This window comes from Saimiri boliviensis, chromosome 4 (genome assembly GCF_048565385.1).
Source record: "Saimiri boliviensis isolate mSaiBol1 chromosome 4, mSaiBol1.pri, whole genome shotgun sequence".
Taxonomy (NCBI): Eukaryota; Metazoa; Chordata; class Mammalia; order Primates; family Cebidae; genus Saimiri; species Saimiri boliviensis.
Genome location: NC_133452.1, coordinates 57,897,775 through 57,920,488, shown reverse-complemented (window position 1 = coordinate 57,920,488; position 22,714 = coordinate 57,897,775). Strand labels below are relative to the sequence as shown.

At 43.9% G+C, this 22,714-nt stretch overlaps 1 protein-coding gene across 3 annotated transcripts in view; it reads right to left on the bottom strand.

Moving 5' to 3' along the window:
* Positions 1 to 7,611: 7,611 nt before the first annotated feature.
* FYN (FYN proto-oncogene, Src family tyrosine kinase) overlaps positions 7,612 to 22,714 on the bottom strand; it is a 145,337-nt gene continuing 130,234 nt past the window's right edge. For all 3 annotated transcript variants that reach the window (XM_074397592.1, XM_074397590.1, XM_074397591.1), the window contains 2 exons: positions 19,856 to 19,987; positions 7,612 to 8,271 (listed from right to left, as the gene is read on the bottom strand). In XM_074397592.1, coding sequence (XP_074253693.1) covers positions 8,063 to 8,271; positions 19,856 to 19,987 — 341 coding nt within the window. In that variant the 3' untranslated portion in view covers positions 7,612 to 8,062. The remainder of the gene's footprint in view (positions 8,272 to 19,855; positions 19,988 to 22,714) is intronic.

The following is a 22,714-nucleotide window of genomic DNA, read 5'->3' as shown; positions in this document are numbered from 1 at the left end:
TCATCTTTTAAATCAAACTAAAGTCCACTGAAGTAGGAGAATTATGCATTTTGCATAAATGATGTGGGCAAATTATTATTCAGTTTTTAACAGGGGTTTCCTATCGCTTTCCTTTGCATAACGTAATTTGGTTAATTTACCAGAAAGCATTGCTATTCATTCCCTAATTCTCCAGGCAACGGCTGCCATTTGCTCACCATTTCCTGCCTCTCTGGGAATTGACAGACCTTCCGGCTCCATTCAGGGTAGTTTGGGTTCTTGAGCAATCTCTAGAGGCTCAGCTTCCCTTCTGGTATCTTCCAAGGTTTACCCCTTGGGAGGAGTCTAAAAAAAAAGCAAGGATTCACATACTTGCATTTAGTTTATGAGTGGCTTAAATGAATCCTTTTGTAAACACACACCAAAAAAAAAAAAAAAAAAAAAAAAAGATGAAATCTCTTGCTATTTAGTGATATTTCCCCACAGTATTGTGTCTATGCTTTTCATTAAAAACACTATCTGAATAATATTCATTTCATTCTCTCTTGCTTCCAATTAGCTACCCATTGATTATTACATAGTAAGCACTTGATAATTAACTGAAGGCAAACTATCCAGCACAAAACAACCAGAACACCATGCATATGCTAGCATGCATCTTTCTTCATGCATGTACATACTGCACCATGATTCAAGCAAAACAGCCTGGCTATTAAGTGGAAGGAAAGGATGACAATGGATTTGTAAACAGGAGAAAACCTCCCATTAATTGTTATTAAGAGAGATAGTGAGGAGTTATTCCAAGCTTCTTCCTAGCAATTCTTTTGTTCTCATACTTTATGAGAATATGAATATGAATAAATTTCAGACCATATCCTAATTGAGACACTGGAGCCAACAACCTGCTAAAACCTTCCTCCCTCCTTGAACGGTATTATCTACCCGCCCCCACCTATTTAGTGGGCCACTAATCAGAGTAAATGGCATACCTATATACTGTTAATGGGATCAGGGAGAAGAGAAAGATGGAGAGGAGAAAGGAAAGGAACAGAGAGACAGATTGAGATTCTTGTGGGTACTTTTGGTTTTCCTTCATTTAGACCCATTTGTTGATGTCTTCCATATTGAAAGCATGAGGTAACCCCTAATGGGGGCTAGAAATCAGAAGGAAATACAACCAAAGGCAAGGAACACTAGGCCCCTACTAAGCACTATGTAACCTACTTCCATTTGTCTTTAAGAGTAAAGTTCAAGGCCGGGCGCGGTGGCTCACGCTTGTAATCCCAGCACTTTGGGAGGCCGAGGAGGGTGGATCACGAGGTCAAGAGATCGAGACCATCCTGGTCAACAGGATGAAACCCCGTCTCTACTAAAAATACAAAAAATTAGCTGGGCATGGTGGCTCGTGCCTGTAATCCCAGCTACTCAGGAGGCTGAGGCAGGAGAATTGCCTGAACCCGGAAGGCGGAGGTTGCGGTGAGCCGAGATCGCGCCATTGCACTCCAGCCTGGGTAACAAGAGTGAAACTCCGTCTCAAAAAAAAAAAAAAAAAAAAAAAAAGTAAAGTTCAGGCAGCACCTCTTCCAGGAAGCCTCTCCTGCAACCCCCCACCCCATTCTGAGCTACATGTTACTCCTTTGCTAACAGCTGTGCTTCCACCTAAGAGAGCTTATTGCAACTATTTTTATGGGTCTCCATTTTTACTAAGCTGTGGATATTAATTGTCTCTCTTTGAATATCTGGGGCTAGGCACGAGTGTGGAGTAGTGAATGGTAAGTCTTTACACCAGCTACAGTCACACTCACCTGCATCCTGTTGTCTTGAACAGCGTTGGAAAGGACTCCACTCATCCCAGCTTTGGTTTCTTTTTCCAAATGTGTCTGATGTCTTCATCCTTCCTACTCCCACTGGCTGCCATCTTGGTTAAGCAGGCTGACCTGAGCAGACCTCTACTCCCAGTGGCTCTGATGGCTTTCCTCTTCCTTCTCATCCTCGGACGCCCTCATCTTCTGTCTTGTTCTCAGTCACGGGGTACTTTGCTGAGTGAAAAAGGAAATTAGATGAGAGAATCCACATGAATGCTAATGTTACCTTTCCCATGTACAATATTATGGACAACACCTTCACGCTGTGCTTTCCACAGGCACAGGGGCTCCCTGTATCATGCAAGGGTGTGTCAGGGACACCGCAAGCCACAGGCTGGGTAACATGGCACAACTTGATGACTTGGGAAAATAATCTTTATCTGAAGACAAAGATGGATGTCCTAGGGAGTAGAATGTCAACTTTTCATAAAATTACAAAGCTAAAATGAGCCTTTGAAGGCACTTTACTTAAGGCTACAGGCTGGGCAACATAGTGAGATCCTGTCTCTAAAAAAAAAATAATAATAATAATAATTAGCTGAGCATGATGGCATGCACCTGTAGTCCCAGCTACTTGGGAGGCTGGGGTGAGAGGATGGCTTGAGCCCAAAAGGTTGAGGCTTCAGTGAGCCATAATCACACCACTGCACTTCAGCCTGGATAACAGAGTCAGACCCTATGCACTGACCCCCTCCACTCCCCCGCAAAAAAGACTGTGGTCAGGTATGGTGGCACATGCCTGTAGTCCCAGCTACTTGGGAGGCTGAAGTGGAAGGACTGCTTGAGCACAGGAGTTTGAATCGAGCCTGGGCAACATAGTGAGACCCCATCTCAAAACCAAACTGAACCAAAAAAAGACTATGTATCACTTGATACCATTTACTTCATGTACTTCATGCTGTCTCCCAGGTTCCAAGAGGTACAAGTTTATCCTCACTGGGATTGCAACAGTTCTGGGGAAAGGTTTGGGAAGTCCCAATGGGTTCACTTCAGGCTCTAGATTGGGCCTTCAATCATATCTGGAACACTGGTGACCACACATTCATAATGCGCAGGGCTAGCATTGCGGGCAGTGTGCACCCAGTCCCACGTGCTTAGCAGGTTCTTAGGTAAATATGCCATTTGAAGGTGAACCATTCACCCCACTGGACAGTGGGCCTCATCCACCTAACAGTCCATCCATCCGTCCAGCCAGCATCTGCCAGAAGCTCATCACTGTTCTAGGTGCAGGGAGAATAATGGTGAACCAGTCAGGAAGTTCCTGTTCTCAGGCTCACAATCTGGCAGGGCAAACACATTAGAAGGAGAGCAGTATTAAACACACTGGTGGCATGAAACACGTTTATTAGAGAGTAGTAAGCCGTATGGAGAGGAGCACAGTGTTCTGGCTGTCGAGGAAGCAGTCATTTGTCACTGATTACATTTTGTTAGCATGGTCCTTGCAACACTGGAAAACCATTTATTTTTATTTTCAGTGCTCAGAATTAATTTTTAGAATAAAGGTATATTTGTCCTTCCATAGGATCCTGAATATTTTGCATGTTTAGAAAGAATGAGGTATGATTTGGGAGTTTATTATGTATGAAAACTTTCTGGGTATATAGGTGTATATAAATTATGAAGGTCTATAGTTCAAATACAGTAAAGGTATTATTTTTCATTATGTTCTTCTCCATAGATATAAGCTATTTTTGAGAATTAAAGAACAATTATACAATTGGCAATTGCTTTAGTAATCTATACCTCACTCTATCATTTTTAGAATAAAAATGTGTTTAAGCTTCCTTCCCCCGCCCCCAAATCAAAGCCAGTCTCCTTCCTCCCTTTGAACAAATATTTTTGACAGCTTAATTGAATTCCAATAGTACTGTATAATATATAGTGGTAAGAAGGTCAACAAAAGTCATCTAAACCTATTAAAATACCTTTCAGGAACAAACTGACCAAAGAACATTTTTATTCCCATACAATTTGTTAGGAAATGCCTATTACATGACTTTGTCCTGAGTCATGACTAATAAACAGATGACATCCCTTTTGCAGGGGGCTGTAGTACAATTCTCTTCTGCCTGTTGCTGAAAACCATACTTTCTTTCAAGATTCATAAAAGAACCATTGCAATTAATACAGTACACATTTTTTAAGACCCCCTGGGAAACTGCAGGTAATATTTTGCCATGCTAATGCTACTATAAAATCCGCTGGTGCCAACACTTAGCCACAAGAGGATTCCTATCTTTCTCAAAGCAGGTAAACACCTTCTGGAGCTTGCAAGGAAATCTTCAACAGTGTGGCTGTGTTTGAGGGATTACATATGCCCTTAACTTTTCTCATGGAAATGCCTGTTCCGCATACACCTTTCTGTGTAAAGACTATGGCAGAGCCAAGTGTGTCATTTGCCTCTATCTACCCTGATGTAGGGTCTAAAGCACAGGACCCTCTGTCTCCAAGGCTCTCTGGTCCTCCCAGCCTGTGAACTGATCATTAGAGGAGATCAGGAGCTGCAGAGAAAGGGATGAACAGAAATCCTTTTATCACAGTTTATAATATCTGAACTTTGCAAATGGTCTTCTTCAATAGGTTTGTTATTTGATTTTTAAAAAGTAAAAAGAGTTGAAAGAAGTGGGCACAGTAGCTCTTGTCTGTAATCCCAACACTTTGGGAGGTCAAGGCTGGAGGATTGCTTGAACCCAGGAGTTCCAGACCAGCTTGGGCAACATGGCAAGACTCCAGTCTCTACAAGAAATAATCATAACAGGCCGGGCGCTATGGCTCATGCCTGTAATCCCAGCTCTTAGGGAGGCAGAGGCGGGAGGATAGCTTGAGCCCAGGAGTTTGAGTCCTGTGTGTGCAATATGGCAAGACCCCGTACTCCACAAAAAGGAAAAAAACCAAAAAGACAAAAAAAAATCATAGCAAAAATTAGCTGGTGTGTGGTTGGGAGGATTGCTTGAGCCCATGATGTTGAGGCTGCAATTAACCATGTTTGCACCACTGCATTCCAGCCTGGGCAACAGAGCGAGACCTTATCTCAAAAAAAAAAAAAAAAAAAAAAAAAAAAGTAAAAAGTAATAGTTTGGACGGGCATGGTAGCTCACTCCTGTAATCCTAGCACTTTGGGAGGCTGAGGTGGGTGGATCACCTGAGGTCAGGAGTTCAAGACCAGCCTGACCAACATGGAGAAATCCCGTCTCTACTAAAAATACAAAATTAGCCAGGCATGGTGGTACATGCCTGTAATCCCAGCTACTCGGGAAGCTGGGGCAGGAGAATCACTTGAACCCAGGAGGCGGAAGTGTGGTGAGCCAACATCATGCCATTGCACTCCAATCTAGGCAATAAGAGGGAAACTCTGTCTCAAAAAAAAAAAAAAAAAAAAAAGTAATAGTTTATTAGGAATGCTCCCTTTCCAGCAGAGAAGTGTTAGATGCCAGCTTTCCTAAGGGAACAAAGCAAATATTTATTCACTGGTTGGTTACTAAAGACAAAAAATGCCTTGCCATCACCTGACATTAAGGTAATGCTTTTCTTTCTTAACAGGAGAACTTTCTGGTCAGCAAATTCAGTTTCCTCACCCTAAGCTTGTACAACTTATAAGGAGGAGAGGCTTCTTGGGAGGTATGGGACTGTCTGTTATGGTCTACCACAGGAGTATCTCTTGAAAGCACATTCACCTCTTGGAATAAAAAAATCTGAGTCTCTGCCATCTTTGTATTTATAACCTCACTTTACAGCACCGCTGTGTTTCCTAAGAAAGCCCTTGAGGCGACCCAAGTCCTTAGTTTTCTTTCATATAAGAGAGTCCACCATGAACTCAACTGATAAATTAAAGGCTATACTTTGAAGAGCCCCCCCCCTTTTTTTTAAAGAATTTCTATTTAAAACAGGTTCTTTTTTTTTAATCATACAGTTTTGAATGAATCAAAACATAAAAATTTTCCAGAAATATTTGCAAATTATCCAACCTAGTGGGGTGTCAGGATTAAAAGCAAAGTTATCTTAAAAAATATCTAGAATATGTTAATCAACTACCTAATGTGATAATAATTTATGTAATAAGATCTTTAAAATTTTATCAGTTTAGCAAGTCTATTAAGGCTAAAAACAATACCATAAAGTTTTGAATAATCAGAAAACCTGTTTCATTTTTTTTTTAAATGTTGGAAACCCTCCCTAAATGTAAAGGTTATTTCAACCAAGAAAACTGACCTCCTTGCATGTCCCTGCATGGCATCAGTGATCTTACAATCACAGGATCTTAGAGCTCTAGGGACCTGAGGAATGAATCTCATTCAACCCCCTCAGTTCTATAGACAGGCCCTCAAAATGACAGATGCTAGGAGGGAGCTCAGGGTCCTGAAGCTGAATGATCAGAGAGCCAGGTGTGGACAGGTAGCCTGCGTCCACCCACTGCCCTTCCTACCACACCAGGTTGTCGCTCCGTTAACTCCTTGATTACAGAGTGGAGGGACATTTGGAAATACATATACTGACTCCAAGACAAGAAATTCTTTTCGTGATTGTCTATTTTTCCTACAAGCAGGACACAGTAAATTCCAGTTGGAGAAAATGTCTGATAAATTCAAATAGTAAGCTATGCCTACTTTTGCTTTAATGATCCTCTGAAATAGCTGGTCAAGAGCCTACCCTTTCTAGACGGGAAAAGAACTCTCCAGATGTTCTGAATGTTTCTGTCATTTGCAAATCATCGCACAAAGGCTAAATTCACCAGGTGACTCCATACCATCTGGTGTGGGACAGATGTGTCACAGAACTACCAGAGCACTTCCATGATTTAAACAAATAAACAAAAAAAAAATTCAAATGTAAAATGCTCTCTTTTTAATTACTAAATTAAGAAAGTTAAACAATTTAAAAATGTAAACTCACAAATAAATCATAACAAAAAAGGAATTAAGACTTCAGAGTTGCTAGTCAGTATTAAAAACTCAATAGAAATAGGATTTTTGATTTGTTGTTGTTAAACATATGTAATTCAAGGTTGGTACAAACAGCAACTAAAAATGTAATACTCTGTTTTTGTGCAGCCCCATGAAATGTAAAGTAGTGCATAGTTATTCCACTGGAGAACTCTTGGACATAGAGAAAGTCATTCATTAGCAGTACAGGACATTCAAAACACTTATTTTACCATGGGAAATGTACCACCCCCACCCTCATTTCCCCCATAAATTTTAGTTGCATGAGAAAGTTTAGCAGGTTGCCATGACTACAATGCTATGGGTTTTAGACCATTTAAATGTGGTTACAGGTTTATTAAATTAAAAATGTCTGAAACATTTCAGCATTCATATTTTTATACAAGAAGTTTTTGTGGTATCCATCTTCCAGTTCTCTTGGTTGTATCAGCCATTTGCTTGCTTATGTTTAAGTTTTGAGACCAAATCGCAGTAAGCTGAAGCAAATACTGGTAACAGAACTTGTAAATTCAGCTTGGGGGTCGGTTCCTGAAAAGAGTCAAAGTAAACAACCATCTACAGGTACAGTCATGAACCAGAAAAGTGCAATCCAAATGAAAAAAGTCATGTTTTGCAAAAGCCAAAAATGAGGCCACTGGTGTTTTCAGAATAACACCAGTGCTTTGATGCTGACCGGCTGTAAAATCCTCCCTCTGGGTCCCACAGCTTGGCGGCCCAGGCTGGCCGCAGTCTCCACGTTAGCACCCACATTGTATATGTACAGGGACATATATATTATATATATTCATGTTTATAAAAAAGAAAACAAAAACACCTGTCCTGATTGGTTTTTGTTAAAACATGAAAAAAAATTTTATTGTTTTAGACAAAGAGGCCACTTTTGGAAAATAATACTTTTTTTTTTAGTTGAATCAGGTGAAGACAGAGTTAAAATCACATAGGATTTGCGTTTTTAAAAAAGGAAAGCACTAGGATTGTTGGCACTGGAGTAACTATTTACACTGAACAGAGGTATGGCCTTTTACATAACATCAATACAATGCATTTTCCAAAGTCTGAGAATTAACAAGGTTCTGTCTCGAATGCTTCACAGAGGAGGTTCGGATTTGGGGACAAGTGTCATTAATGAGGGCCATGGAAGTTCGTCAGCTTCAGAGTCACATGCAATCTGATCCTGGGCGGTTCCGCTGCTGGGGAGCAGCTGGCTACGGAATTGAAAGCTAATGGGGAGGGGTGGGGCAGCCTCTGGGACAAGGCCTCTCTCCGCAGACCCGGGCCTTACAGGTTTTCACCAGGTTGGTACTGGGGCTCTGTGGCGGTAAAGTAGTCTTCCAGGAAGCCCTGCAAGTACTCAAAAGTAGGGCGTTCTTCAGGGTCCTTTTTCCAGCAGTGGATCATGAGCTCATGCAGAGAGATGGGGCAGTCCTGCGGGCAGGGCATCCTGTAGCCTCGCTCCACCTGCTCCAGCACCTCCCGGTTGTTCATGCCTGCAAAGACAAGGACAGTGAGAGTGGGCACCCCGGGGCTCCAGGCCCTGACCGGCCGCACTGGCAGCTCCCCTTTCTTCTTCTTTGCATCTGCAGATGGCTAAAACACGTGGAGAGCCCCCACCTCCCCCAGGAGTCAAACCCTGCCATGCTGCTCAGGAGTAAGAAGGAGTGCAGAACTGAGACATGCAGAAACCCAGAGGACGAATCTCAAAAGCATTATAAGTGAAGGGAGCCAGACACAAAAGGCAACATACTATACGATTTCACTTATACGAGATTCTAGAAAAGGCGCAACTACATCTATAGAAAGCAGATCAGTGGCTGCTGGGGGAGGGGAGCAATCCCCGCAAAGGGCCAGAGGGAACTCCAAGGGAGATGGGAAGGTTCTGTGTCAGGGTCAACGGGTCAACAAACTTTTCCTCTAAAAGGCCAGACAGTAAATATTTTTGGCTTTGCGGGTCACATATGATCCCTGTCGTCTTCTTTTTAACAACCCTTTAAAAACGTACAAAACAAATAAAGGTTGGGAGCCAGATCTGTCAACCCCTCTTCTATATCATGTGCCTGGTGGTATGACTGTTTATGTTTGTCAAAACTCAATAAACTGCATTCTTAAAATTGTTGAATTTTATTGTGTGTAAATTATACTTCAATTAAGCTGACGAAAATATATGAATAAAGCAGACAAAAAATTGCACAGCATGAAAGCATGCTGCCCCTTGTTTATAGCATTGATAAACTCCATTTATGAACTTCATAAATTTGCTTTCCTCATGCCTGGGCAAACACTTGGTTCCCCACTGTCAGAGATCTGCCACCATGCCAGTGTGGCTGGGGACTGTCTGGCCCTGCGACCCCACAGTGCCCTGAGGTTTGGTGAATCTGATGGGGAGACAGAGCATGTCTGCAGCCTGTCTCTGCTGATGACCTCGGCCAGGACATCCATCGTTTGAGGCTCTCCTGACTCTGGGGGAGCTGCCTCACGTTGAAACACTGGGCTGCATAGCACTAACAGAAGACAGATCGCTAACTCCCTAGAGAGTGTGGCCTCCTGCAACTGGCTGCCTTAACATTACAGGAACTACCATACTTAGCGGTGGCCAACGTCCTGTCCTTTTCCCAACGACTGCCAGCCACCATTCTCTAGTTTTGCTTCCCCTTTTCATTATCTCACCTTCTGCCATCTCACCTGTCAAACTGTGCTATGTTTTGGTTGCTTCCTGGCCAGTGAGGCTGTAATCTGGAATCTTCTTCAAATTCTGACCTGGTTAATTTGCAGGAGCAAGAACCCAATGTGAAGCCATATAGAAACCAAGATTTCTTCCCCTGTCTCCCAGGGCTTCAGCCAGCAGGAGCACACACCACCTACATGGACCTCCCTTTACTTCTGGGGGAGGTGGCGACCTGCTAGCTAGAAACCTGTCAGCCCAGCCAGAGGCGCTGGGCCAGAGCACACCCTGGACAGGGAACACTTGGACTTCTGGGTCTGTTGCCAGTCCTCTTGGTTGTTGTTCCTTGTGGAACAGAGTGTATCCTGGCTGCTCCTGGCTGTCAACCACAGCCCCGCAGTCCCATGTCTCTCCAGACCTTTTAAGGATGCTTTCTTATTCTCTGCCATGATCACTTCTTAAGGTGATAAAAATTCTGTATTATTTCTGCTGTACTGAAGTAGGCCTTCAATGCAATTATTGTAAAATAACCTCACTCATGTGTCAGGACGACCCCTTATTTAGGGAGGGAGGTTTGGTGAAGGAGTCGGGGGCCCTGCCTCTGTGCCATGCATGCTTTTACCAGGACTTTCTCAGTTGCATGTTCGGAGGGAGAGGCAGCGCTGTGGCTAATTAGCCTACATCCTCCTGCAGCCGCTGAAAATGCGGGGTGGGGGCGGGGAGCTGGAAGCAAGGGAGGAAGTGGAGCTGCTCCGGAACGCCAGGCAGCCTTCTCCTTGGGCTCTAGACAAATGCTGGCAGAGGCCAGCGTTTCCTTCTCCACAATGCCACAATCCAACAAGCTCTGAACACCTTCAAGTTTTTGTAACTCACTTGACTGCAGAACTGATCTGAACTGACCTCATTTGGTCACAAAACCTTTTTTATTTCTTCATACACATTGCCCAGAAAGATTAGGAAGGAAGGGTGTACAGGTAATCATGTAGCAGAATTGGCGTTCTCCAAAGTGTCTGCCTTGCCACATCTTTTAGTACAGTTCTTGGTTTCATGTTTCAGAAATGACAGAGCTTGGACCTGTAGAAATCTCCCGTTTCTGTCCCTGCCAGCAGCCCACAGGAATGGGAGGGAAAACAGGCAGAAGGGCCTGACAGATCCTTCTGGGGGTGGTTACAGCGCCTGAAACACCTCCTAATGCCTGATTCTGGTTCTGAGTGCCTCCATCCAAAATGGCAGCGCAGAGTTTAATTAATCACTTTCCTATTGCTCCACAGAGCACATGTCAGTACATGTTTCATTTCATTAAAAAATAAACTACTCAAATGGAAAGATTTCACTAAAAAAAGTTTTCATACAATCTCTGCCAATGGAAAGTTTAATAGGCCCCTGGGTCATTTTTCCAGAGCCTGGTCCAAGCCTCGGACACAGATTTGGTGATATGAATCCCAACATGTAGCGCCCCCTGAGGCAGCCTGCTTCCCGGGCATTTGGAGCCAGGGACAGGGTATAAACTGGCCCATGCAGGGCCCTGGCAGACCCACGTGGTCAGGCTCCTTCTCACTCTCCCCCTCTTTTCCTGTCTGTGACCCTCCGCCCTTCCCTACTCCTCTTCTTCCTTCTCATGTTTTCTTCTCCCCAGACCTCTCAAAGCACGGGGAGCATATGAAAACAATTCCACGCACTGTGCCAAGTGAAAACATACCAGTGGCAGCTTTGCCAGGAAAGCAGGATATTTCAACAATGCACTTGGCTGACAATGACAACTGGAATGGGACTAGCTCTTTTCCAACCATCCATAAACCAGAACCCGCACAGGCTGACCTGCAGACCTGGCATCACAAAGTACCTCTGCAACAGTAACTGTACAATCAAGATGCGCCCGCTCAGCAAGGCTTGGGCTAGTTTTCATTTTATAAACAACAACTAAATGGAATGCAATGTGTTAATTCAGGGTGCGTATCCCTTCTCTGAAATGCTTATGATCAGGAGTGTTTTGGATTTCAGCTATTTTAGGATTTTGGAATATTTGCATGATAGGGATGCTCAACCAGTAAGTTGAGCATTCCCTTTGAGTGTTACGTTAGGGCTCAAGAAGCTCCAGATTTTGGTGCAGTTTGGATTTTGGATTAGGGATACTCAACTTGTATTTAAAAAATAGTATTCTCAGCTATAAGAACTTTGAAAATCATGGTTTTCAAAGATTTTTTTTTTTTTTTTTGGAAAGATGGCTTTTACTCTGTACACTATGAAAAAGATAAGCCTATTTCATTTTTTTCTTAGATGGTTTCATATTTTTGTTAGGAAGAAAACTGTTATTTCCTCTTTTTAGCCACTTTTCCCCAAGACATTGGCTTTACCTAATACCTGAGAGGTTAAGGGTAGTGAATGGGAAGGGAATAAACACAAGGTTGGGCACCAGGGCAGTGGGAGAGTATCTTGAGAGACATGGGAACACTAGAGAGAAGAATCTTATTTTTTATTTTTAGTTTTTGCGATGACGTGTGGCTCTGTCACCCAGGCTGGAGTGCAGTGGTGCAACACAGGCTCACTGCAGCCTCTGCCTCCCGAGTTCAAGTGATTTTCCTGCCTTAGCCTTCGGAGTAGCTGGGATTACAGGTGTGCGCCACTATGCTGGGCTAATTTTTGTATTTTTAGTAGAGACAGGTTTCACTATGTTGGCCAGGCTGGTCTAGAATTCTTGGCCACAAGTGAGCCATCTGCCTTGTCTGCCCAAAGTGCTGGGATCACAGGTGTGAGCCACCATGCTCGGCCAGAAGAATCTTTTTATTGCACTTCCAGCTGAGGAGGTGGACAAAAGTGACTGGGAATGTTTTTCCTTTTTCTCCTTTCTTAGTGGAAAGAAGAAGAGACAGAAACTTGACAAAATATGGTGTCTGAGCACATTTTAAGGCAACACTGTCGTAAATAGTTTGGCACCACCATGCCTGGCTAATGTTTTTAGTTTTATTTTTTTTTGTAGAGATAGCACCTTGCTATGTTGTCCAGGCTGATCTTGAACTTCTGGCCTCAAGCGAGCCTCCCTGCCTTAGTCTCCCAAAGCGCTAGGATTACAGATAAGAGCCACTCTGCCTGGCCTCCTTTTAGATTCTTTAGGGAAGGAATAAAAATCACTTTCACTGGCAGAGCACCGAAATAGGTATCACTTGACTTCTGACTTTGCATCTCTTAGCAGGTGACTTGACTTCCCTTGACCTCAGTTTCTCCATTTGTTAACAAAATACCTCAACATTCGTTGTGCTTTCAGTTATTTGAAAACAGTGTCTTTTATGAAGAGTGTTTGTGTTTTATAGCTTTTCATTTGTGCAGCTTCCCAATATGGATCTCAGATGGGCCATATCTGCATAATCAGGGATTTTAACTGTTATCTGCCCACGTTTGCATCTGGATTTGACTGTGGGTTGCAAGAACCTGGATTTTTGTGCCATGTGAATAATTAAGCACTTTAACAATGGGAATGGTGTTTAGGTTATCAGACATCCAAATAACTTTTGCAAACTGAGCTTTCCATTCAAAGTGAATTCCACAATGTTGTGCATAAGGCCTTGGGTCTGAGGCTCCCCTTGCTTCTGTGCATAAACCCTTGAAAAGGCCCTGTGTTTACACGTCTGTTGAGCGGTGCCGTGCTGGCGGGGGAAGGAGGAGGGGTGTTAATGGTGCTTGCTCAGCACGAGCCTGCACCATCCCATGTGCTTATATTAACGGATTCTCATGTGTCCTTGCTATCAGACTGGCTAACAAGCGTGACGCTGAGTTTGATTTTAGTATAGGATCAATGAGAAAATTTTGGGCACAGAGATGCTGATGGAAGAGTGCGGATGAGAATAAAGAACTGATTTTGAGAAGGTACAATAATGACTTGTTTTGTTTCTCTTTCCCCACTTGCCAGATAACCTAAGGGCAGCTGTTTTTATTAGGCCTACTGTATTAATAAACACAGAAAGACAGTTACTCATGTAACTGAATACGCAGGTATTTCTGTATTTGAAGTTGATAGTATAGTATCATATAGAACTACTTTGTCTCAGAAAAAAAAGGCAGTGTAAAAGAGAGGCAGGGTGGCCATCGGGAAGGCCCTGGGACTGTACCTCTGAGAACAAGGAGCGGCAGCATGTCGGGTGAGAATGTAGGACCGGGCAGGGAATATGGGACAGTGGGCAGGGAACATGGGACTGGGGGCGGGGAACACAGGGCTTGGGGTGGGAGAACACGGGACTAGGGGTCGAGAACATGGGACTGGGGGCTGAAAAGTCCCTCGCTGGCTGCCCTCTTCATGCACATTCTCCTCTGGTCTCCCTCCTCCTCTCACCAGCCATGCTGGTTGAGAGAAACCTTGTAGGTGGAGGTGACAGCATGACCTCTGGGCATTCTAGGCAGGGTTCCCTCTCTGAGGGAACAACATGAACTGCAGGAAGAACCACGGGGACTGTGGATGGGCCAGGGAGAGACACTGCACCCTGGGCTAAGATGAGAGCTTTCATTCGGCTTCTTAGTCTCCTCCTGGTGGGGAGTCCTAACCCTTTCCTCTCCCATGAAAAACCTGCTCCTGTTGTTTGAACAGACAGGAATACGAACCTATGGCTCAGGGCTCTAAGGCAGAGGGAGGACCAGAGTGGGACTTGGAATTCTTTAAGGAAGGAGCCACCAGTTTCATTAATTTCCCTTACTTCTTTAGGTCAGTATCAAGCAACTAGATGTATTTAAGAAAGTCACCTGTTGAATGACATGAAAGTGCTTCAAATGAATGACCAAGTGTGGTTTGCTTAAGAAAGTGTTCCTGGCGGTGTGTGGTGGATCACGCCTGTAATCCCAGCACTTTGGGAGGCCAAGGAGAGCGGATAACCCGAGGTCAGGAGTTCGAGACCCACCTGACCAACATGGCGAAACCCTCTCTCTACTAAAAATGCAAAAATTAGCCACGCATGGTGATGGGCACTTATAATCCCAGTTTCTTGGGAGGCTGAGGCAGGAGAATTGCTTGAACCCGGGGGCAGAGGTTGCAGTGAACCGAGCTTGTGCCACTCCACTCAGTCTGGGTGACGGAGGAAGATTTCGTCCGTCTCAAAAAAAAAAAAAAAAAAAAAAAAAAAAAGCATTCCTGCTCTACCAGGTTCTGCCAAATCCACAAAACAGGTGTTCAGTTAAGAGCCAGGGCACAGAATGGCCAGGACACTCTGCCTAGAATAGTGTTGGAACATGGTATTTGAAATGATCACACGGTCAACTTCCCAGAACAACTTTGAGGACAGAGGCTACCTTGTGGATGGAAAAATATGTATCTATGTGTGAAGATGAGGGAATATAGTTGAAAGGCTTTGCAGGCTATGGGCCAAATTTAAAAATCTTGTTTGAAAAACCTCATAGGTGAGTTCTTTTTTTCTGTCTTGTTCACTCATTTATTTGCTTATACTTATCGAGAGTCTACTACAGGGCAGACCCTCTGCTAGGCCTTGGGAATCCATCAAAGGGGCTCCCTTCTCTGCAGCTACTGAGAAATATAGACACAAAAACAGGGGCCCCAACAGAAATGTGCCAGGTGTCATGGAGGCAAGCAGAAGGAGCACCCCACTCGGTCTGGACTTGGGGAAGGCTTTACAAAGCAGGTGATGTTCAGCTGGGCTTTGAAGGGTTCTGAGGCAGACAGGGGAGCCACAAAGAGAGACTCGCATGTTCAAGAGAGATCTCTTGGTGTGTCTTGGGTAATGTGTGAAGGATGGAAGGCAGCAGAGAGAAATCATGTCACCTCATGTCACTCTCCCACTCAAATCCCCTCACTTCCCATCTCGCTAAGAGTAAAAGCAGGCCGGGTGTGGTGGCTCGCACCTGTAATCCCAGCACTTTGGGAGGCTGAGGTGGGCAGATCACCTGAGGTCAGGAGTTCGAGACCATCCTGACCAACATGAAGAAACCCTGTCTCTACTAAAAGTACAAAATTAGTTGGTTGTGGTGGTACATGCCTGTAATTCCAGCTACTTGGGAGACTTAGGCAGGGGAATTGCTTGAACCTGGGAGGTGGAGGTGGTAGTAAGCCGAGATCATGCCATTGCACTCCAGCCTGGGCAATGAGTGAAACTCCGTCTCAAAAAAAAAAAAAAAAAGTAAAAGCAAAAGTTCCAACCAAGACCTAGAAAGGCCCTATCTGATTTGACCCTGGGGCCTCTGGGACCTCCTGCTCCCTCTCCTCCAGCCACGCTGGCATCCTGTGGTTTTGGGGGGCCCCTGTACTCTCCCTTCCCCTGAAGGAAGCCTCTGGTCCCAGATACCCACCTGGCTCGAGTCGTGCTTCCTCCAGGTCTTCACTCACCGGTGAGTTGCTCCTTTGCCACTCTCCTCTCTCTCCCCTGCTCTGTTTTATTTTTCCCTCTAGCTGTTAATAGCAGCAAACATTCAATCTATTTTGTTTATCTTTGTTTACTGTTTGTCTCCTCAAAAAAGAATGGAAGTCTATGAGGGCAGGAGCCCTGTTGTCTGTTGCTTCATTGCTGTATTCCTGGTGCTTGGAATAGTACCTGGCATATAGCAGGTGTGCAATAAATATTTGTGAAATGACTGCAGAATAAGTTATGAAGGACTATGTAAAGTTAAGGTTTCTAGCTTTTATCTGGAAGGCAAAGGGAAGCTGTGGACATTTTTAACCAGGGTGAGATAACCAGGTCTGTGTCTTCTAGGATACTAACTCTGTTGGCGACAGTGATAGAATGGTGGGTGGGTGGTGGGGAGGTGGGGAGAAACTGGAAGCTGAGAGGAAAAGAAGGATTTGAGGAGGGTTTTAAAGGTGAAATGACAGGTGAAAATGCGTAACTCTGATTTTATGCATCAACCCAGAAAACTGCTTTTACTTAAGTGTTTTGATTTCTCATACACAACAATCCATCAGTATGAAATCAGTTCTCATCTTGAGGCAAAGAATGCTTCTGAATCCCTGCTTGCAGAAAAGCAAGCTAGACTGCAATGCAGAGAAAGCATTCAGGTCAGGCTGCTAGCAGGGAACTGATCAAATGGAGCCCTTCTTTGGAACTGCATCTACGCTTGTTACACATCTCAAAGGCAACCTTCCTCATCTGGTAAGGTGAGGTAACTCCCCCCGCTCCCATTCATCTCAGCATCACATTTCAGGATTTTGTTCCCTTCGGCTTCAAGGTCCTCCTTCAGTTTGAGGTTGTCCTCTTCCCCCCCTTTCTGTCCATGCCTCTCACAAAACTTGCCAATGTTGTATCATCTCCTCCTCCCTTTGCCCTTTATTTGGTCACACCTCACCTACTCCACTGTAAGTTTCTTCTGGGATTGTCGCGTCTGGACCTTCTTTCACGCTGGGCAAAAATGCCTGGAACGCTTTTATAGAACCAATTTATAAGTCACCTCCTCCTCCGGCACCTCCATCTTCATCTACCAGCCAAAGGACCTTTCTTACGTTTTAAGAAAACAGCAGGCTACTCTCAGGTATGGAAGACTCAGAAAAATGTACCATCGTCTACTGTTCTCCAAAAAAGAATTACTTGAAAATATACTGTAGCCAACTGAGACATGATTACATCAAAATGCAGAATGGAAGTTATGCTGGACCGGGACTGGGGGGTCCATCCTCGGTACCAGCAGCAGCACAAAGACTCAACGTGGGAGGCTGAGAAGTGAACCCTCAGTGTACACTGACTGACTTGCCACACCAACAAATAGCAAGAATGGAAGGTCCTTCCTTGCTTTCACAGTGACATGTGAAGGAAGCTTCATGAAACTGCTTGTTCCTTAGGAATTGTTTTAATCCTATAACTGGAATCTCTCTGTAAAAGCTTCTCCCTCAAGAAGAGTTTTCTGTTGGATTCACGAACCCAATTAAATAGGATTACAGCTATGTTAAAAAGCAAAACCCTGAAAGAAACCATGGCTAGAAACAGGCCTGGGAACAATTTTTCGTGTGGCTTTCTTTGAATGAGGAGCAGCTCATGACATCCCCAAAGAGGATACAGCTCCCTGGTCACCACTGCCAACCAGCAGGCCCCAACACGGGCTCTTGGCCACCTTTCCAGCCACATCTCCAGGTGTGCCCCTGCACATGGCATCTTCTCAGATTCATCCTGTGCTCCCCGGAACTGTCCTCCAAGGCCTCCGTGCCTTCTCATGTGCCAGACCTTGGGACGCTCTTCCTGCCTGCCGGTTTGGGGAAACCCTACTTGCCTTCCAAGGCCTGGCTTACTTGTCTTCCTCACACAGCCCCCCCTCTCCACCCCTGCAGAGCTACAGGCAGTGATCACAGCCCACTGCAGACCAGCGCTTGCTCCCAGCTCTCTCTGCAGAAGCCGCTGGAGTTAGTTCTCATTTTAGACTCCTCTGCCATCCTTGCAGGACTCAGCACGAAGAGTCCTCTCAGGACCTGCTGTGTGTGGGTATCTGGATCAGGCGTCCCTGACCCCATCATCAGAATGAAGATCTAGGCCCCACAGTCGGTAAAGCCAAGTAATCCATCCCTTCAGGGTGACTCCCTCTTATAATAAACAAGAAACAAAGAAGGCTGGTTTCTTCCTGGATTTGAGGCATATTTTATCTGACTGTAATGTCCGTGAATACAGGGACTAAATTTATTTACTTGCCCAAAGTGCTAACAGTGCCTAGCCCAAGGCAGGTACTAATCAAGGTTTGTTGAAAGTATGCAGGTCTTATTTGCGCCATTTCCCAGATGGAGCAAAATGCCTGACACAGTTCACACTGACTGAAGCTATGCTGAATGAATGAATCCTGGTCTAAGTGGTAAAATGAGGCCATTTTCTTTATGCTAAAACCAAACGTGACAAAAGACTCCCTCAGAAACGCGCACCTGCCTTCCTTCTTGGAGGCTCCCACCTCCACCCCTTTGTCTTGGCTTCTGTGTGAGACCCTGAGAAACAAAAAGCTGCTTTGTGTGACTGGAAGGAAAGGCTTCACAGAAATGCAAAACAACATTAACCTTTTCCCCCAATTGCATTTTACACACAGGGTGACTATAAACCTGGGGGAATCAGGAAGAAATCAGTTAGATATTCAGACAATAAACAAGGAAGAGATGCCCTCAAATCTTCACCGTCCCGAGACCCATACGTTTCCCCCCTTGAGAAGCAATTCTAAAACACCCATGCGGTGCCCCAGCCCTCTAAGGTGGCCCTTTTTTCTGTGCTGGTCGGTGATTCCCCGAGTGTGTTCCCATGTGTGCGTGCTGGGAGCAGCAGTCACTGCGGCATCAATAAAACTGACTTACACCCGCATCTCTAAATGCCCAGTGCTGGTTCTTCAGAGACCAGAAATTTGTCAATGTTGCCTCCATGTCAACCTGGCTCTCCTAGGAGTCTCAAGGCTACATGAACCCAGAAAGAGATTTTCTTGATGTGCCCTCTCTGTGTTCTCTGAAGATGACCGGAAACAATCATAAAAAAGGAACAAAGGGATTACAAATTAATCTGCCCTCGCTGGCTCCTCTGACTGCAACGATATGATTACAAACCCAGGATTTGCAAGAGACCTAAATTCCTCATTAATCTTCACTATCGTTTCTATCACTGTTTTTTTTTTTTTTCTCTAAGCTCCTTTCTTAGGCAGGGAATGAGGGGGAGCTATGTTCTTTCTTCCCTCAGCAGTAACTGAAAAATATGTCCTTAACATTTCAAAAAAGCAGATCGTCCCTGTGCTATAACCACTAAAGCGTGGAGGTGAAATGGCACGGGTGTCCTTTATGTCACCATCTGTCTACGTTAATGAATAGAAGCGTGGATAACCTAAACTCGTGGTTTCTCTGGACAGCATAAATCTGATAATCCAGAAACATTCCAGAGTCTAAGAATTTCTAATTTCTTTACATGATACTTGCTTTGGTATAGCATGTTTTAGTCAAAACAGCAGCAGGCAGTGAGTGAGCTCTAAATTGCATTTTGCAGGAGCCTCTGCTCTCTGGCCATCTGGAGCTGGGTCCTGTGGAAAGAACAGGTCCTGGCATCTTCCTGCCAGGCTCACTCCATGGGTCAGTGCTACAGTGTAATCAAAAAGCAGCGGGGCTTTTCTCCTTCTCTTTCCTAGATATGTCTGCAAACTCCACTTGCCCAGTAGCACTGCCAGTGACATTTCTGCCCTGGGAACCACAGACACATACTCCCACTGAGAGAGGAGAGATTCTATGAACTGGAGGGGGACTGAAGCATTTAGAACAGCTGCTACTTACATTAATTCTGGCATATAGTTCATGGTGGCTGCTTGTCTACATACATGGTGGTTCCCAGTTCTGCTTTTCCCTGGCTGAATACCTGTCCGTGTTCTTCAAACTCAAGCTCAGCAGAAGGCTGAGGATGGGTGTGGAAAGCAAAGCAGGTGAAGTTTCCCCAAATGGTGTCAAAAAAGCCTCCAAACCCAGGCCCGTTTCTGTGAGGCCCTGTTCTTACCTGGGTATGGCACTCTTCCTTTGGTGACCAGCTCTGTGAGTAAGATTCCAAAAGACCACACATCAGACTTGATTGTGAACCTCCCATACAGGGCTGCCTCAGGGGCTGTCCACTTGATGGGGAATTTTGCACCTGCAGAATGAACACCTGGTTAGTCATCAGGCAGAGGGCACTGGCTCGGCATGGGGTGTGGGAGGGAAAGGCACTTGGCAAGCTACTTTCATGAGAGCAGGTTTATAGGGGAGGACAGCAAGGAGGTGAAGCAGGAATGGACTAGGATTGAGAAGATGTAGGGTCTGGTCTTGGCTGTGTGATCTTAAGTAATCCAGCTTAATTTAAATTTTCCTATCAAAGTACCTTATTGCCTCAATACAAGGGGGAAGAAACCCTGGTTTCTTGTAATTTAGGGAAAAAAAATATATATTTAACTTTGAAATAATGCTATGTTTCAATAAACATACATAGGATTTAGTCATAATGCTGGTCTCATGAGTCCTCTGGTATGTAAGATAGTTTGATCTCACCAGGTAGACAAAAATCAGATTAAACGACTGAGCTACTCCCGGGGTAGGGGGGACAACTGGAAACGGCCCATGTGTTCTGCTGAAATGGGTGAGATTTCCCAAAGGCCTCCCACACCCACAGTAGGGAAAGTAATCTGCCTCTAGCTCCTTCTTATCTCCACATTTGTGGTCGTTCCTCCATTCTTTCTCCCTGTAGTGGCCATCTTTACTCCTGGGATAGTTTTTTCTTCTGTAATATCACTTTCTTACCATCTTATTTTTCTCCTATCAGCCAGAAAGAGTACTATTTAATGTTCGTTTTGTAAAGAGCAGTTTCGCCTCCATGACTGTCTTATGAGTCTCTGACTTTTCAAGACCAAGGTGCAAATTCATGCCAAAGTCAGTGGAGTCTTTTCTTTCAGAAATTGATCTGATCATTGAAAGAATCCTCTCTCTAACCAAAAGGAAGGGTGTGGTCCACCTGGCTTTTTACAAGCTTGATGTGTGTGCAGGGAATTAAAAGGGATTCAGGCTGGGCATGGTGGCTCACGCCTGTAATTGTAGCACCTTGGGAGGCCAAAGTGGGCCAATCATTTGAGGTCAGGAGTTCGAGACCAGTCTGGCCAACATGGTGAAACCCCATCTATACTAAAAATACAAAAAATACAAAATTAGCTGGGCATGCTGGCACGATCCTGTAGTCTCAGCTTCTCGGGAAGCTGAGGCAGGAGGATCGCTTGAACTTGGGAGGTGAAGGTTGCAGTGAGCCGAAATCACGCCATTACACTCCAGCTTGGGTGACAGAGCAAGACTCCATCTCAGAAAAAAGAAAATTAAATAAAATAAAGTAAAATAAAATGAAAGGGATTCAGCAGCTTGTGCTCTCAAACATTCAGCTCAGCAATTATAAAGCAGTTCCAGTTATTTTACTGAGCAAACTAAAAGAGAAACACAAAGAATTTTTATTACTTATGTAAACACAATTACATGTTTAAAGCATGTTCATTCTGCTTAAGGAGCTCCTAAAAATCATACAAAGGCTGACAAAATCAGAAAGTTTCATAGAATCTTCCATAAAAAGTCAGTATGTGCAAAAGTGGTGAATGATTAAAATATTTAAATTGGCACAGTTTTAATAGCCAGAGGTATGATAAATTACAGCAATTAGATTTTTGTCTTAAATACAGCATATGATAACATCTTTAGTAAATCTACCCTGGCATTTTCAGGCAATATAATTTTCCTCTCCATCTCTCATGTGTCTGTGTGAAATGAAATGAAAAAAAAAAATCCTACTATTTCATTATGAGGCATCTCACATAAACACTGGAGCAGAAAAGTTATTCTATAGTTTTCTTTTCCTTTTATGCATGGAGTTATTTTTAATTAGCTATGTTTCTCAGGCATAATTATTTATATCTTTCCTTATGTGCTAGATGATTCCACATAAGACCTGGGATTCTCTGAATAGTCGTTTTGTTTTTAAAGTTTCTTTCACAGCATTCTTCTCACACTTCCTATCCTTGAGCATTCTGCTCACGCAGCTTTGGACTTTGAGCCACTGGGATTAATGTGATAGATTTTCTTCAGTGTTGAGAGCAGACTTTGCCCTGGACCAAACCTCAGCTGGAGCTCTCTTACTTCAGAGAATTAAAGGTATACTACATTCATTCCTATTTAAACCATCTCTTGAGCCAAATTGCTTGGAAATCTCTGACCGTCTCTGAAGTAAATGGAACATTCTTCTCTGCCGTGCAGACAAATCCTGTAAATGAAATGACAACCAAAGGAACTGTTTCCCCTTCTTTGAATCACTCAACATTGATGAAGGTGTGTGTGTTGCTGAAAGCGAATGTTTAAAATTTGGATACAGTCCTGTGAGATTTTCCAAGGGCTTTCACGATTTCAGATTTAAAAAACCAATGGCAGTGTCAGTTGCATTAGCTTTATTATTTTCTCATATTATAATCTACAATAAGGATTATAATATGTAAACCTTCAAAAAATGTTAAAACAAAGGCTACACAACGTAAGGAATCTTTGAAAGGAATTCAATTGTAGATATGTGCTCTGACTTACTCCTAGTTGGAACTTACTAAAATTTGTTTTGTATTAGTTTCCTTTCTAAGACAAGGAATATATTTGTACCAAACAAGGTATTTATAATGTATTTGGAGGAATAAAAAATAATGTCTTTGTCCAACTTCTCCTGCTGCTTCTCTGTCTTAAAATAGCAGCCGCATTTGACAAAAGAAGCTTCTTTATAGATAACTCATTTTCCTTTTCAAGGAAGACAAAAGGTTGAATCAAAGCAGCAATAAGGTATTAATGATTAACTGAGGTTTCTACTGAAAAG